Source organism: Theobroma cacao, chromosome 9, assembly GCF_000208745.1.
Source record: "Theobroma cacao cultivar B97-61/B2 chromosome 9, Criollo_cocoa_genome_V2, whole genome shotgun sequence".
Classification (NCBI taxonomy): Eukaryota; Viridiplantae; Streptophyta; class Magnoliopsida; order Malvales; family Malvaceae; genus Theobroma; species Theobroma cacao.
In genome coordinates, this window is record NC_030858.1 from 7,153,209 (window position 1) to 7,170,888 (window position 17,680).

At 33.9% G+C, this 17,680-nt stretch overlaps 2 protein-coding genes across 2 annotated transcripts; one reads left to right on the forward strand and one right to left on the reverse strand.

The window, feature by feature from the left end:
- On the reverse strand, positions 5,261–10,620 carry LOC18588798 (beta-1,4-mannosyl-glycoprotein 4-beta-N-acetylglucosaminyltransferase). Its single transcript, XM_007013452.2, has 2 exons — positions 10,326–10,620; positions 5,261–6,692 (listed from the first exon to the last, which is right to left on the reverse strand). Exon 2 carries the CDS (start codon positions 6,598–6,600, stop codon positions 5,494–5,496), a length of 1,107 nt encoding a protein of 368 aa, XP_007013514.2. The 5' UTR covers positions 6,601–6,692; positions 10,326–10,620; the 3' UTR covers positions 5,261–5,493.
- Positions 11,616–16,102, forward strand: LOC18588799 (uncharacterized vacuolar membrane protein YML018C). Its single transcript, XM_007013453.2, has 8 exons — positions 11,616–11,944; positions 13,172–13,567; positions 13,980–14,197; positions 14,427–14,497; positions 14,583–14,684; positions 15,191–15,308; positions 15,401–15,536; positions 15,755–16,102. The coding sequence occupies exons 1-8, from the start codon at positions 11,864–11,866 to the stop codon at positions 15,815–15,817; spliced, it is 1,185 nt and encodes a 394-aa protein (XP_007013515.2). The 5' UTR covers positions 11,616–11,863; the 3' UTR covers positions 15,818–16,102.

The window sequence follows — 17,680 nt, forward strand, 5'->3', positions numbered from 1 at the left end:
ATAATAAAATGATCTTACAAGTCCCATTTAATTTGACTCAAGTTCTTAAATTTGTTTTTAATTTTTTAAGTTTCTTCACCCAACTTTCCCTCTTCTTTTTTCTGTCCTTATATTGTAAAATTATAAAGAAGTAAAGTTTTTATTTAATTTTTTCTATATATTATTATTATTATTATTTATATTTATTTTTTTTTCAATTTTATTCTATTTGCTTATATGTTTTAAGTTTCTATAGATTTTCTTTTTTAAATTTTTACGAATCATTAACCATATTCTTTTATTTTTGTTATATAGGTTATATCTTCTACTTGTCATGGTTTTTTTTTCTATTATGTGAATTTTATTTTTAATAATTTTAAATTTTAAAAATTAAAAAATTATTGTATATGTAATTCTCAAATATAAGTTCTAGCGTTACATTATTGGTTATTGTTTAAAATTTCACCAATATATTATTTTTTATTAATCCTAATTATATAAAAAAATTATCTTGAGTATATGTTTTTAATGTACTTCACATTTTATATTTAATTGAAAGGAAATTATCTTGAGTATAAGAAAAAATTATTAATTCAATATATCGTATTTAACTATTTATATTTTATGCATTATAGTTTAATATTTAGTATTATAAACTTAAATATAATAAAATAAGAATATTAGATGTTGACTACAGTAATTTTTTAATCATTTATATTGAGAAAGACAAGACTCTAAAATAAAANACAATTCTCCCAAAAATATCACCCAAAAACCAATTAAATTATGATATGAAATATGTACTCAAGAAGAGCTAGAGAGTTCTTCCAAAACCCAAAACATATACCAAGATGCTCAAGATCCAAATGAGTTGGATTTACAAATCAAAAAATAGATAGAATCCTTTTCCCAATCACCAGAGGTAGCCCTAGCATTGGCCTCCCAATCAGAGAAAGAAACCCTTCAAAAACAAATTGCCATTTCAGCACTCGAAGCATCCAAAGGAAAAGAAATTGTCCTACATAAACCAAAATCTCTTCATACAATTTTTTCAACAATTCAAACAGTTTCCCAAATACAGTCATCCTCTCAAAAAAGTTCAACCCAATATTCTCGAAAAAAGTCGACCCAAAATGTCTTGCTAATAGAAGAAGGCTTTTATGAAAAATCTTCCAATATTTCAATAAGAAAATCTTTTCAAGGGTGGCATTTTAAACCATGAGATTTACAAAAACTCTAGTAGTATTATCAAAATATTTTAATCCAGGTAGGGTCTGTTTGTTTTAAACATTAAACAGATAAGCATGATCCTAGTCTAATCACCCACTCTACAGCTCAAATTTTAAAAGTAGTTAGACCCATTGAGTGGGGAAAAAAATTTAAATCAATTTAAAAAATTTTTAAAATAGTATATTTTTTAATTATCTCCAAATTAAGCCTACTTTTCATTCTAAATCAAATGTGAATATTTGAAGTTGAAGGAGAAATATTATTATTTTGTCAATTTGATGCACATGGTTGATAAAACTTTTGGGAAGATAATAAAAAGGAAAAGGCATACCCTTGGAATAAGAAAAGTATCCATCATGTGCCAACTTTGATCAGCCTCTTTTTCATGTGCCATTGAAATGACACAGTATCATATGTTTTTTATTAAAATTTTAATCAAAGCAAAAAGAAAAATGTTGTTTATGGCTGACATACATGCTTATTGCTAGTCAAACTCCGAAAAAGTTACATGGTGACACGCAGCTCACATGACAAGCGAGTACGAAAAACCTTAAATACTCGAGCGCGTTAAGGACCCTGAAGAGCGCTTTCGCCAAGCAATACTTTAGACGTGTGACAAACGAATTGAATGGAAAAAAAGAAAGGGAAAGACTAAAAATATCGTTTTATTCAATTTATCGCCATTTATACCGCGGGAAGAGAGATTTTGTCTGATCTTTATCTCTTTCTCTCTCTCTCTCTAAATCACATCATTTTTCTCGTTTGACAAAAACAACCGCACGTCAATTCACTGTGACGCAAGACATTTTAAACGGTTCTAATCAGATGAGTTTTTGTATTTATCTGGACAATAAAAAAAAAGTGGGGTTTTCTGTCCTTTATTTTTTTTTCTTTTTATTATTTAAATAAAAAGCAGAAACGCTCCTCTTCATAAATTTGATGTGGGCTCCCACACGACACCATAGCATCTATTTTTCCTTTTTTCCCCTAATTTAACCCCCACCCCAAAAAAAAAAAAAAGAGTTCTCATGAAAATTTTAGCTAAATACTAAAAGCCCATTAAATAAATTAATACTTCTTTAAACAATTATGATGTAACTGTGTAAGTGAAAAAATTATTACATAAGTTTTCTTTAATCACACCAGCTGTATTACGACAAGGTAATAATGATATATGTAATATATATTATTTTTTTATGTAAGTGAGCAAGTCGTCCTTTTTATATCCATTCACAAAACGAGTCAAACACTGCCTTTCATGTTAAAGTAGCTGAAACTAAAATATTTATTAGAAAGTGGCGGATTTGCTTTAAGGTTTCGCAAGCTCGTAGTACAATCCATACTTCTGCATCGAATGAGAAAGAAAACAAACGAGCGAGAGAGTAGTATTGTGTAATAATTTCTCTATTGGTTTTTGATTTTAGACATCATTTAATGACGAACGCGCCTACGCCTTGTTAGAAATTCGAAGGTAAACTTTCTCACCAACTAATTTATTTATTTATTTCATCCTTTCACATATAATAATTGGTAGTCAATTTTTAATGAAATAATAATGTTAGGCTCTCGGGGTTCTTTTTAGCCTATATAATAAAAGTTTAATTTTTAAATAGAAAACGTGGAGAAATTAAAATGATCACAGCGTGGAGGAATTATTATAAATTATGTTTTCAATAAAAAAAATTGAAATTTATATTATTTCTATGTTTCGCCTTCAAAATTAAACTAATAATCACAAATTAAAAAAGAAAATTATAGATTTAGTAGTATGAGAGTAGGCAGTAGGGCCGGCTTAGCTTTAGCCATTGACTTATTTCTTTGTACTAGTAAACGATACAGTATTAGCTAAATGCTGCACTTTAGCATCGGAAAGACAAAATTCCCACTTCGACGGCGAATTTGCTCAAATGGGAAACACCAAGTTTATAAATAAACGAATTTATAAATATAAAATGAAACGAATTTGGGTGGCGCATGTCACTTTCAAATGGTTGCAATAAATAAACAAGATTCAAAATTTATTTCAATTTGCTTCAAAGTTTATTCTTCAAACTCCAATATCCTACTTTTCATTTAAAATTTCTTTCTACTAAGTCCGATAAATCTTCTTTGGAATTGGACGTCAATTTTTTTTTGTTCTTTTTTTAACTTTTAAAAGTCAATATTGTTGCATTTTCCGATGGGGACCTGTTTGCGTTCAAAGTTCAAACTATATATTAGAAATAATTCTAAAAGGGGAAAAGAAAAAGAAAAGACCATGCAAATAATGTTAAAATTTCTTCTCTGTTCTTTCGATAAAAAATTATTTTTTTTTAGTTTTTATCTTCAAATCAAATATGTCAAGTTATTAGATAACATTAATCAATTAGGTTAAACTCGTGCATAATTAAAAGAAACTTGGGTCGATGAAAAATGGTAACTCTTAGTAGAAGAATGATTATATAAATCATTTGTTTTGTTAATTAGATATCTAATAAAATTCGAGTTGACATGTTATTTATATTTAAGTATAATATATTAAAATATTTAAATTATTTAAAATTAAATAAAATTTTTAATTAAATAAATTTTTATAATTAATAGTTAATTAACTATTATTAGTTAAAATATCACTTTATTATTTTATGTCACGTGGTATATTAATGTGTTATAATAGATGATGACGTGACATGCTAATTAGACAAAATAACATGATTATGTAACATTTTCTTACTTCGCATTAACGTCATGTGAGTATAGAATGACATGTGACTTTTTAATTAATATTAATTAGTCAAATATTAATCATAAGAGCTCATTACGTTGCGAGTCTATTTATGTTAATATGTCAAATTTTAATTATGTTAATTTATTGAATTTATAATTAATATATTTAATGTATATTTGAATATTTAATTTAATAATAGATACATAATTATCATTTGATAAAAGAGTAAGATTTGAATACTAATTTCTCACAAATATAAATATATAAAAAAGAGACGTATGTAATAATTTATGGTATGGGAAGCATAAGGTACATGAGACCAAAACTGATGAAAAAGACAAGCATGAATTGGCAGGAGTAGTACGTGCAAACGGCATGAGGAAGTTGCCTAGAACATTAAGCTTTCTTGGCCACTGATGTACCAAAATTGGAGGTTTGTGCTGTTCAAAAACCTACTTTATGCATCACAAATGTGTACTTGATTATAAAGTATATGGTCGGTGCAGAAATATACGACCCTCATTTCACAGCTATCCTTTTGTTGCTGCAAAACACTAGATTCACTCAATAGTTTACAAGCTTTCCACATATGGCCTATCGTATTTCTATCAGCAGCATTTTTCCTTTGGGATTAGGGATTTCTCATTTCCCCTTCCTTAACTCCTCTCCTTGCGCACCAACCTTGTTTACTATTGATTCCTTTGGTTCTGGTTTTTTTTTTTTTTTTTAAATAAGAGAACCCAAATGGAATAACTGTACTTGTTGCTTGCAGCACCATAATTGGCTTCTCTCGAGATTGAAAAATTGACTATAGAACTATTCTGGGCAGATGTTTTAACTTAAAAATTTTGTTTAGAAATATGAAAATTTTATATAAACTGCAAAGGACTTTCACGTGTGCAAAAAACAAAATTGGGGCTGATAGCAGGGGAAGTTTCTAGCTCTCTTGTGGATGGCAAAGAAAAGATTGGACTCAATGATTGCACGCCAATGTCCTTAGTACCAACCAATTCAGATAGCTTAGCTTTCTGTATTGGGAAATGACATCTGAGCCGAGATTCCTGGATAACCCTAAAAGGCTAAAAACCCATTATTAGACCCAAGTCAAATGAAGTTTACGTCATGTTATGGACTGCCCATACAAACCCACAAAGCCCAGCCCGTTTCCCAATCTTGAAATGCTCCTTTCAATGTTTTCATTTCGGATTCATTTTAATCCACAGAGTCAAGACCCTGCCAGGCTTTTAGTTAAAATCATTGAAATTTCTGATACTTGACACATTATCTAAACGAGAAAGTGTACATGTCATCGCCACATCATTGACATAGCAGCACAATTAATGGTTTAATCTAATGGTATTATAAATTTGACTTTGACTAATCACAGTTTTCCTTCCAAGTAAGAATAAATTACTCAAAATTCAATATTTTCAGTTTTGACCTACTTCAACTAAATTGTTTCTAGTGTTTGATGTCAACGACTCCCATGTAAATGCTAGACCTTCACATCCTCGGGAAGAAAAAGGGAAACGGATTAAGCACAAAGACGTCTAATGTAAATGGTTTCCCAGTCACCTTCAGGGGCTGATTGTAAAATCTTTTCTTCTTATACAGCCCCCTGGGAGAAGAAACCTAAACCTATCTGCATTTTCTATCAAATACGCAGGGAGATGAACTGCTGAAGCTGAATGCGGGATAGAACCCATCTTTTTGATCAACTCTTGGAAGGAGTACTCTTCAGGGAGCATATCAAAAAGATCATCTCCCCTGCAAATGATTTTCTGTATTCTAGAATAATTTAGAAAGTCCATCCTTTTCACCCTGTCGGCATGGCTGTAACCAGTCATCTTAAACACAAATTCTTCAAGACTCCGAAAGCAAAAGCTGCAATGCCATCCTGCATCCGAAAAGATTACATCAGTTTGGCGTGAGTGGCGGTACCGAGTCCAAGGGCTATACAAGTGAACTGTGGCTCGCCAACTGCTATAATCCACGGGAAACTCAAAGGAATACATGTAATGCTTCAACTCAAGGTGCAAAACAGGTGGCACTCCATCACACCATTGTAGTAGTTTCAGAGTGTGTGGGCTTGGGACCTCATCTGTGTCTGACATTATTAGCAAATCTCCATTGGATATCCCCGCACTGAGAAGCAATCCATTCATAGCTCCACGTTGGAGTGATTCCAGAACAAATGGGTCTTTATGTGAACCAGGGGATGCAATTTGGCCTGGAAATACACCATGGACAATCTTCTCCTCAGCAAAGGCAAACCTGGCACGGTTTGATGCAAAGAATAGGGGTTTGGGGATGCCAGTGAAAGTTGTATTTGACTCAAGGATTACGAATTTTGAAATATAGGGATCAAGCTCGTGCCACCTGATCTCAAGCAAGTCTAATTCATTGCTGAAGATGATGCTGTCAAAAATACGACGTGGCTGTGAACGTATGGACCAACCATGGAGGTGGCAAAGGTGTTCCATTGAAACATTTTCAGCATAATAGTGAGGTAGGCGTCTGAATGGGGCAGGGGGCTTGTCCCAAAGTGGGCGGAAGAAATAGGATATTTTCTGGCCATTGGTAATTATTCCAATCACACAAACTGGCACAAGTATCAAGAGGGCAATAGAAAGAAGCTTAGGTGGTGATCTTCGGCTGGGGAGGTGGGGGAGTATTGTTGCCATGGCTTAAAGTAGAAAGCTTAAGATAGATAGCAACGGGCATGCTTTGACAGTTTAATTAGCCAAAGAATCATGGCTCTGATAAACTTGATCACCTGCAAAAAATTCACCAAAAATTAAGGTCTAAAACTGCAACTAAAAATGTAATTTTCACCCAACTCTTCTTCGTGAAAGTTAAGACAAACATCAGAACTCAAGTAGGAGCATGAAGGCAATTTCTGCCCCAGTAATAAGCAAATGATGAAGATAGGGCTGAAAGGCAAACAAACAATGTCTTATATCAAGTCAATATTCATGGATGAATATAAAATTAGCAACAGCTAAAAGTTTCTAGGTCCAATCTTCCTGGTGAATCCAAATTGTCATAATCCAACATTACATCTGTATCAGACTTGATGCAATTATAAATTTCAGTGTACTACGTAGCAGAAAAGCTCGATTCACAGGCTCAGATCGCACTTCTGCTGAAGGGTCAAGTATGATCTCTAGCTGCTACAATAGGCCTACAATCCAATAATAATCACATGCACGATGCATATGCCAACTTAAAGCATAAGTTGAGACCACATATAAATTTTACATGAATAATAATAAAAAATACACAGAGAAACTTCGGTAATCACATACAACGGCATGACATCAGATGACATAAACAAGTATGACAGTGGCAGTAACAACAGTACTGTTTAAATGTCTTTGTACTTAACTGAATATGCTCTTAGTCTTTAATTTTATGTGTCTGCAAGAAAAATTAATCATACAAAGACTGTGCTCTGGAGTAACTGAAACTAGACCATGCATGGTAGATGACTGAGAAAGAGTAATGAGCTTTGAGCCTTAATCAGGTGCAAGGCACAAATATATAAGAAGATTAAATAATCAGAATTCAAGCAATCTTAGCATATATGAATTAATGAACTAGAAACTTAACGATAACTGAAAAAAATTCATCCCTAAAGTTTCATGTAAAAACAAATAAATGAATATAAATAATAAGGTTGTATGCTCTTCTATATGAATTTAAAAAAGCTCAGTCATGTCTAACAGTTTGGACATTTCCAATCTGATAAAAACTCTATGGAAGCACATTAATAGACTGGTAAAAGGGAAAAAGGTTTCTAAAGTCCAACAATAACCATTGGTCCCCTGCCTCCTAATGCTTTTCTTCATCTAAAGTGGCTCAGTGGTAGACCAGTATGCATGTTTCTCAATAATACATGATGTAATATGATTATATGTAAGTTTATGATGCCTTCAATAAGGTTTTCATAGCAACATGACATTTTACAGAGAAGATGGGAGTGACAAAAACAATGAGATTTAACAACTCTGTACAAACACTTGGAATAAACTGACTAAAATTTCTTGCTATTATAAAAACTGCAAAATGAAATTGTTATTATCAATCACAGAAAATAGGCCAAGCAGTAATAATACTAATGTGCACAACATGAAACGAAAGTATAATATGATATGTGTTTGCAAATCTATTGCTAGCTATGCATCTCTAGGCAACTTAGAATTTATAGAGCAAAAAACAACTGACGCGAAAGAGACTGGAGAAACATTACAGTCCTAGACACAGTCAAGGTCACCAAAGTGGCAAGATAATCTTTTGCAATGCTTTAAGACAATCAAATATGACCTCTTTGAGAAAAAAAAAAAAAAAAAGAAAGAAAAAGAATAATTTTCAAGGTTCACCTCATCCTGACACCATATTTATGAAACTGGAATTAACATAACATTAAGCGTACTGGAGGAGAGGGGGGGAGGGGTTCTAAGAGTGTTGTTTTAAGGAAAATTCATCTCGATTCGTTTTGTGTGGGGTAGAGGTAGGAATGTTAGGGAATTTTGGTTCTGTGTCTCGGACAAAAGGGAGGGGGGCGGGGGTTGAATTGTGAGAGTAGGATGGAAGATATGAACCATCCAATGTTGCTGTTTAGGAAGTGAGAAAAGGTAGGTAGAATTTTTCATGATGATAGGGAATCTATTAATATGGTTGTAGATAGTTCTCATATATCTATTTTACTTATAAAAGTATTTTGAGAAAAAAAAAAAGAAAATAGAAGTGAAATAGAAAAAAAATGAAAGAAAATAATAAACAAGAAAAAAAAAAAAAAGAAAGAAGGGAAAAGTAAGACATACAACCCACCCTATGGGTGTGTGTCTTGCTTAGGTCCGGTTGGTTTGTGGGGAGATTAAGAGGATGTAGTAAGGTATTTTGGGTGTTGATGAGGATTGAATGACCTGATGATGCTTGCGGGGTTCATTGCACAGTAGGGAGCTGCTTCGATGTGAAACTGGTATGATGGTTGCTGCTATAAGGTTTGGCTAATGGAAAAAGGGTGAATGGTTGAGCATGATAAACTTTGAAGGTAGGCTGAGATGGAATGAAAATTTCGGTTGCAATGGGATGATTTTGTAATGCTGTCAGAAGCATACCAAATGCAACCTGGTTTGCTTCAAGGCTGAGTCTGGTAGATGAGGAATTCGAATGGGGCAGAATGCTCTTTCTCTTGGTAGGAATGCAATGAGGAGAGGAAGACAGGTTTTGTAAAGATATTTTGGAAGTTGATGCTGATAGTATGACTTTAAGATGCTCTCTGGGAATTTTGATACATTAGGGAGCTGCTTCTAAGTGTAACACATGTAGATTGAAGCTGATTTATGCCCTGGGATATTCGTTAAACTAGGGTGATGGCTCTACAGTTTGTCTGATTTTGTGGGTACACTGATTGCTTTAATTAGTTTGTTTTTTCTTATATGCAGCTCTAATCATGTTAAAAAATATATCCTGCATGAAATGGCTGCATAACTATCACATAGAGGTAGTTTTTTCTACTCATCGTTAAAGAAATGAAATCATCTTTAAATACCTTATCACATGCCGATGAATAAGCTTACTGGCACAGTAAGAAAAGGACATTTCCTGACAATGCACAACACCATCTTAAGATACTGAACATAACTACATCCTCTATCAAGCATTCTCCCCAAATTTTAGTACATGACATTCATTAATGGGGTTATGTGAAGCAAGCAGAGATTAAGTCGATAACCATATTTCACTCAATGAACAAAACTCCACACATTTCAAATCATCAAATATCATTGCAAGCAAACAAGAAAGCCCAAACGTTTATTAAAAGACAAAGAAAAAGCCATAGAAAAGTCCCATTCCACCTTATTCTGCCCGAACCACTCTGTGTTTATATACATTTTCGTGAATACCCAAGTAAATAAAATCATCTAAAAACTTAAAAATGAGGGAAATTTGAGCAGCAGACTGAAAAACAATAACCATAAAAACACAAGAAAATCCTCCCAAACATCGGCGCCTCTACAATCCTTACAAACCAAAAATAGGCTTTTTTTTTTTTCTAATATCTGAAATCATGTTCCTAATGAAGAATTAGCCCAAAGAGTATTAAAAAAATAATTAAAGGTGAAAACTTGTTGCACGAAGCTTAGATTTTTCACAACAATGCCCCAAAGCAACGTTAAGACACTAACAAAATTCACTTTCACGATCAAATAGCTATTACTTTAACGATAAACAGATAACCAAAAATAAAAGAAACAAGCAAATTGACGGTAAAAGATATATTTATTTAAAAGAAATCTAAAAAGCCTCTGAAACAAAAGTTAATGACCGAGTTGTAAGAGAAAGGAACCATGAAAAGGCCGAATTCAATTTAGAGAGAAAAGAAAAAAAGAAAAAAGTTTACCTTTTTTTTTCTTTGGAGGTTGCAGAGGGCGGGGGGATTTGACGTCCGATCAAATTCCCGCCAGAATATACGAAATTACAGTTTAATCCCTCCCACCATTGTTTATTTTGTTAATTAAAAGATTAAAAAAAACTGGGGACATGCAGAGATAGAGAGGGACAAAGCAAAAAGATATTCGGAAAAAAAAATATATTTATTTGGTAAAAGAAAATCTTGAATGAGAGAGACAGAGAGAAGAGTGCGGCCCACTTCAGAATGACCGAGGAGGAAACCCCGGATGAGGAGAGAACCTAGCACTGCGAGACTCGGAAGGAAGGAGGGATTTTTCTCATCTACAGTTGTGTTTAACTCTCTATTTGAGTTCAGCCGATTAGTTAACTACACGTGTGATTTTGTGACGTGGCAAGTTTCTTATTTGGGAGATTGGGGGAACGAGGGTGGGACGGGGATGTAGAAGAATTCCGACAGTGGAGTTACGTCATGCGAAACACACTTGTCATGGAGTTTGAGAGATTACGTGATGACGTGCATGCGGTTCTCGGGAGAAAAATTAGCCGGTACTACGAAATGACTGATATGCCCTTTCGTATTTTTAGCACTATTTGTAGCAACTTTTTTTTTTTTGGGTCGCGCTGACGCATCATCCGCGGGATCTTTTTAATTAATGTGACTCGTTACGTCTTATTATGGTTAAATAATTACAATTAGCAACTAATATTGGAATAATATACCTTAAAGTTTTCGAGCTTGGAAAAAGCATTGTAAAATATTGACTTGCAAAATGTCTACCACTTGACAACTGTGTTAACCCAAGTTTTCTTTTTTGGGCAATATGTTTGTATTTACTCAAGTTGGATAGTAGAAAATGACGTTAATTGGGATATGATGGTTTAAGAAAGAAGAGCCCTTTTGTCGTTTATCTAATAAATAAAAAAATCTTTTTTAAATTATTATTTTTGAAAATATTTGTGTGATAATTAATGTGTTTACTTAATATATGTATATACATAAACAAGAGCCCTTTTGTCGTTTATCTAATAAATGAAAAAACCCCTTTTTAAATTATTATTTTTGAAAATATTTGTGTGATAATTAATGTGTTTACTTAATATATGTATATACATAAACAAGAGCCCTTTTTGTCATTTATCTAATAAATAAAAAAAACCCTTTTCAAATTATTATTTTTGAAAATATTCATGTGATAATTAATGTGTTTACTTAATATATGTATATACATATGCGTAAAGCTTATACAAAATGAAAAATGAATACAATGCCTCGATCTTTGTTGTTGGTGCAACTGAAACGACCGGTTGGAGAAAGAATTGGTGCTACTGACCATGCCGATAGTGAGGCTGTGACAATGAACTAAAACTCATCACTTCCCTTTGGTTTTCCTATATATAATTACGTTTCCTCAGCTGCATTTGGCAAGGCTAGCTTGGATGTTATTGAAGGTAAGAAAATTCAAAAAGAGAATTTTTTTTTCAATGAGTTTTGCATAGACAGCAGATTGAAGGAAGAAGAAAGAAAAGATGGGTTGGAAATATAAGGGAGGTTTGCTTCTAATTATTGGTGTCGTAATCATGTGGGTTACCTCTGCAGAGGTCACTCAGGTTAGTTCTGATCAGATTCTTCCCTTCCGTCTCACATGCTTCCTTGTTTTCTTCTTTTACTTTTGCAATCGTTTTTTGTCGAGTTGTCAGACCGAATTTCTTGGACTTTTCATGTTTTTATGCTGTCGAGTACGGTTGATGAATCTTCCATCTTTCTGGGACAACTTGGTTTTCGACACTGTCACTTTGTAGTTTCGTGGTTATCATTTGTTGCAAAGATCTGAGAGATGATCTTTGACAATTTGTCATAATAGAACTTTTGTGGGGTAGGCGTAATCCACCCATCATGTCAATTTCTTAGCCATCACCAGGCTGAAATTAAGAACAATGGTTTTGGTTTTTGACACAAGGAATTTTAAAATTATTCCTAGCCAGGTTGGAATTTGTTAATGTTATCTTGACTCTATCTCTGTTGCTTAAATTCTGCAGTTTAATGATTAATCTGTAGAATCTATGGATGGTTGATGAATGTAGTCGTTCTTATTTCTAGCTTTGCATAATTGTCTTTAGCGTGCACACCAGCCATAATTGAAATTAATGTGAAAACAGGGAAGAACTTCGCCCATAAAAATGTGTGTTCATGTTATTTAAAGTGGTTCTAAAGTCAGAAAATTTTCAATGCCTAATTTGATGATAATCATGAATTTTCTTGATTATCTGTTCATATCTTCTTCTATTTTTGACAGTTTGCCACTATGGTTTTCTTCCTATATTTTCGATTCAGTTGTTATTTTTCGGGTCATGTTTTTAACTTCCCGTTGTTGAAACTGATGATTTCATTTCATCTGCTTTGTTTGCTAATGGAATCGGGAGGTCTCCTGGTTGCTCCTGGGATCTTCGTTCTGGGCATCAGGTTTTCACCCACTTGCCTTTTTCCCTTCTAATCTGTTTTTTTTTTTCTTTTTGTTTCTTTCTGAATGGTTTGGTCTTCTCATTCAAGCTCATTTGTCACATTTTCCTATGCTTAGCTTTTATCTTCTGATATAAATATCATTACCAATAATTTGCATTCACTTTTATTTTTTATTAAGTTATAAGACATTCCTATGCTAAGATGTTATTCTATGCCAGTTCAGTGGTGCAAGGTGAAGATCATTTTCTTCTTACTAAAATTATTTAGTCCATCAATTTTTTTTTGTTGGAACTTGACTGCTAGGGTTCTGTTCTAATACCGTTACATTCTCATTTTTACTTTGGAGTTTTGACATCACTGTTATGTTTCGACAGGGTGTGTTTGAAGACTATGGACATCCATTTGCCGTGACATATCTTGGAACCTCTCTTTTGGCACTTTATCTGCCAATAGCATTCTTTAAGGACTGGTTAGTAAAGCATCTGAGAGGTCGCCCTTGTAATAGTGCCAAAGGCCCAAAAGGGGTTGACAGGTCCTCTGTAGAACTAAATTCTCCTGCAAAACATGATGACAAGCATGGCAATTTTCAAATTGAACATCAAGTACCAGTGCCTGAGTGTGTCATAGACCTTTGTATCAAGGAGGAGGAAAATCCCCTGGTTTCTAGACACAAAGATATTGTGGAAGCACCAAAGCGAGACCGAATGCTTAGCACAAAGGAGATTGCTGCATTTGGCTTTTGCATGGCTCCTATCTGGTTTGCAACAGAGGTGTGAATGAAAAAGTTGTTTATCTAATTTGTTTTTTTAGCTGGTTTTCAAGTCAAGCATTTGTCTTTAAGCATCTAACATCGAATTCGTTGAAGCCGAAATTTTAATTAGTAAGGAATGCCATATATTTTCTCTTCCAGATTCCAACATCTCTTTGTTTACATTTCAAACTATGCTTCCACAATGTATATATGCATCTATGCATGCCCCTTTTCCCTGATTCTGCCACCCATCTCTTTTAAATCTTCATATGCATAGATGTGCTCATTTCATGTAAATCCTCAGGTCTTTGCTGTATGAGAAACATAATCCCACCGAAATACAGTTGATCTCCTACAGGAAAATCTGGGATTTACATATTTCCTAGAAAGACATTATTGTAGTTCTTTCTAATATTGTTCATTGTCTCCAGTATCTTACGAACGCTGCTCTTGCAAGAACAAGTGTTACTAGTACAACATTGTTGTCCTCAACTTCAGGATTTTTCACTTTATTAATTGGGGCACTTTTGGGTCAAGACTCCATTAGTACAGTGAAAGTTGTTTCAGTTGTCATTAGCATCGCTGGTGTTGCTATGACTACACTTGGAACGGCATGGGCTGCAAATGAACCAAAATCAGGCATTAACAAGTATTGTTTTCCTCCACCTCATTTGAACTGTTACATGCTACCATAATTTGGCTTGGACTATTACTTGTGTTAAGGTTATAAATAAACTAATTATACACTTCTATAACTTCTTTTTGCCCCTTTTTTGAGGTGGGGTGGTGGGTTGCAATTGTTTTAATGGTTTTATTTACTTGATATATGTGAAGCATGTTTTCTGAGAAGCTACTTACAGTTTTACTACTGCATTTAGAAGTGGGAATCATGCTCTTCTAGGAGATCTTTTTGCTATCTTCTCAGCTATGAGTTATGGACTGTTTACAGGTTTTATACCTTCTCTTTTATTTGAACCATATTAGAGTTTTTTTTTGATAAATTACCAACAGAATACTAAAATCTTATGTTGCAGTTTTGCTTAAAAAGTTTTCTGGAGAGGAAGGAGAAAGGGTAGACATGCAGAAGTTGTTTGGCTATAGTGGATTGTTTGCACTTGTTGCCCTTTGGTGGCTAGGTAAGAGCATATTGTTAGTTGGTTTTCCAAAATTATTCTGCTCTAGGTCAAAATGAAAAATTTTGACATAGTTATCATATTTTGTTTTTTTCAGATTTATGCTATGGAATAAATTTATACTTGACTGCTAGGTTTCTTCTCCCCTGTTCTGATAAGCTTGTTAAGAGATGTGAAATAGAAAATAGAAATTACTGTTTCATCTTCTTCCTGATAGCTTGAAACTGGACATAGTTTAGCAAGACGTTCTAGGAACTAGTTTAGACTATGCAAAGCAAAATGATGGAATCAATTGACGGTGGTAAGCCACTACTGGAATGATCAGGCTGTGGAGCTGTTTTCTAAGTTTTTAAGCATTTCATAGCCACTGTTTCAATGAATTGCTTTCTGTGGAAAGTAGCCAATATGCTTCTAACAGCTTTCAGTAAATGGTCTCTTAAAGTTGTTAGATAAAAATTGGACACAACATCTGCATTGTGTATGACTTGATGTTTCTGAATTCTTTCCAGCGTGGCCTCTGAACGCAATTGGTGTTGAACCAAAGTTCACATTTCCTCAATCAGCTAAAGTGCAAGAGATCATCCTTATAAACAGTTTTGTTGGGTGTTTTCTATCTGACTATTTCTGGTATGCGAATACAACAGTCTAACTAAATTTTCTCACTTATGGATCTACATGTTTTTAGTTCCTCCCAAGTCAACATCTATCATACTTTACAGGGCATTGTGTGTTGTCTGGACCTCTCCGCTGGTAGCTGCACTGGGCGTTTCGCTTACCATACCTATTGCAATGTTGGAAGACATGCTAATTCATGGTCAACGGTATTCAATAATCTATATGATTGGATCAGCTCAGGTAGAGTAGTAATCTTGATAAATTCTAAAACTTGTCAGCCCCATCATCGTTCAATTTCTTTGATACATAAGCTTCTGACCAGATAAATATTCAGTTAATTTCTACTCCATAACTTAATCAAATTGATCAACTATATATTAGTTTTGATCCTCCAGCTTATGCACATTGCTGCGTGGAAGTGCCTTGCTTATGAAGGATCATATTGTGCTGAATTTCAGGTATTCCTGGGATTTCTAATAGCTAATATTTCAGACTGGATATCAGAGAAGTTGAGATGGTAAAGCTGTCATTCTCCACCAAAGACTATATAATTGGCCCAACCTTAATGACGCATGGCCCCCCTGTAGACTACGTATGCAGTAGTTTTATCATCTGGCTTTGCTGGAAAGGATACTATTATATTATAGTAATGCACTAATGTTATGATGTTTCCTAACTAGTGGCAAGCCGAATGAAAGTCTACCTGTTTTGAGTTTCCACGTTGACAAATTGCAGCACTTTATGATTTAGGTTTTTGGGATAGCTATATAGAATTAGTACAATTTAATTTTCCCTCCTTTCAACTCTTTATGTCGAGAATTCTTTTCCATGATTTGTTGCCACAACCGTCATTTTCAAATCTAATTTTCTCTGCTTTTTCCTTTAAGATATCATTTGTTCGTTATCATTTTCAAGATGATTATGATGTTTTATTCGTTATGTCATGGTTATCTTATTATTACAGGTGATTAAAAAAATTATATTTACTTAACAATTGTTAAACACGAGGATTTAGATCATTGAGTTTCATATCATATAAGATCAAACCAAATTTTTTTAATTGTAAAATTTTAATATGAAAAAATATATTTATCTATAGGTAAATACATAAAAATCTTTAAATGAATTAGAAAAATGAAACTAAATCTATTAAAATGATAGTGGATTTGTTGAGAAAACAAAAAATATATGCAACATAAGAAAAAGGCATGTGGTATGCATTTGAGTTTGGTAAAAAAAATTATTTTTTTGAAAAGGCAAATATTTATTATACAAATATAATTACTATATGGTATGAAAGTAAGTTTTTTATTCAGGTAATATCATCCAAAATTAATATTTTAAATCATTTACTTGGCTGGAAAAAGTTGTCCAGATATTTTATGGAAATTAAGGTTTAATCATTATTGACAATCTTAGTTTAATATATTGTCATAGATTATTAGGTTACATCATAAGTTATATTATAGGTGTAGATGCCCAATTTTGATTAATTATTATTTAAAGTACTCTTTACAAGAAAATTACGTTTAAGGGTGTTTCAAGCGCAGAAACACCAGTAGCGTTCCAAGTGCAGAAACGTCTAAGGGTGTTCAAAGCGCGGAAGCATGAGTTCCAAGCATGAAAACGCCTAGGGAGAAGTGCCCAAGGAGTTCCAAGCGTGGAAGCCCCTAAGGGTGTTCCAAGCGTGGAAGCGTCCAGGGATGTTCCAAGTGTGAAAGCTCTTAGGGATGTTCCAAGCGTAGAAACGCCTAGAGATGTTCCCAGTGCAAAAGTGCCCAGGGAGTTTCAAGCGTGGAAATGTAGATACTCAATTTTGGTTAATTATTATTATGTACTATTTACAAGAAAATTACCTCAGGGGTATTCCAAGCTCGGAAGCGCCCCAAGGAGTTCCAAGCATGGAAGCGCCCAAGGATGTTCCAAGTAAGGAAGTGCCCATGGATGTTCCAAGCATGGAAGCGCCCAAGGGAGTTCCAAGCGAGGAAGCGCCCAGGGGTGTTCTTAGCGTGGAAGCGCCCAGGGGTGTTCCAAGCGTGGAAGCGCCCAGGGGTGTTCCAAACGAGGAAGCGCCCAGGGGAGTTCCAAGCATAGAAGCGCCTAGGAGAGTTCCAAGCATGGAAACACCCAAGAACAAACATAGAATAGCTATTTGTATAAGGAAGTGAAGTAACTCAGAATAAGTGGCAGGGTTCATGAGTTACCTTCACATTTGGAATGTTCTAGAAAGTTTGGCTTGGTGGCTCAAATATGGAGATAGTTAAGAGGACTTCCTCTTAATCTTTCCTTAAAATACACGTGCTTTACCCTTTTCTCTTTCCTTACTCTTTAAAAATACATGTGACGCACTTTCAAATGCTACTGCTCCATTTACCCAGAACTTA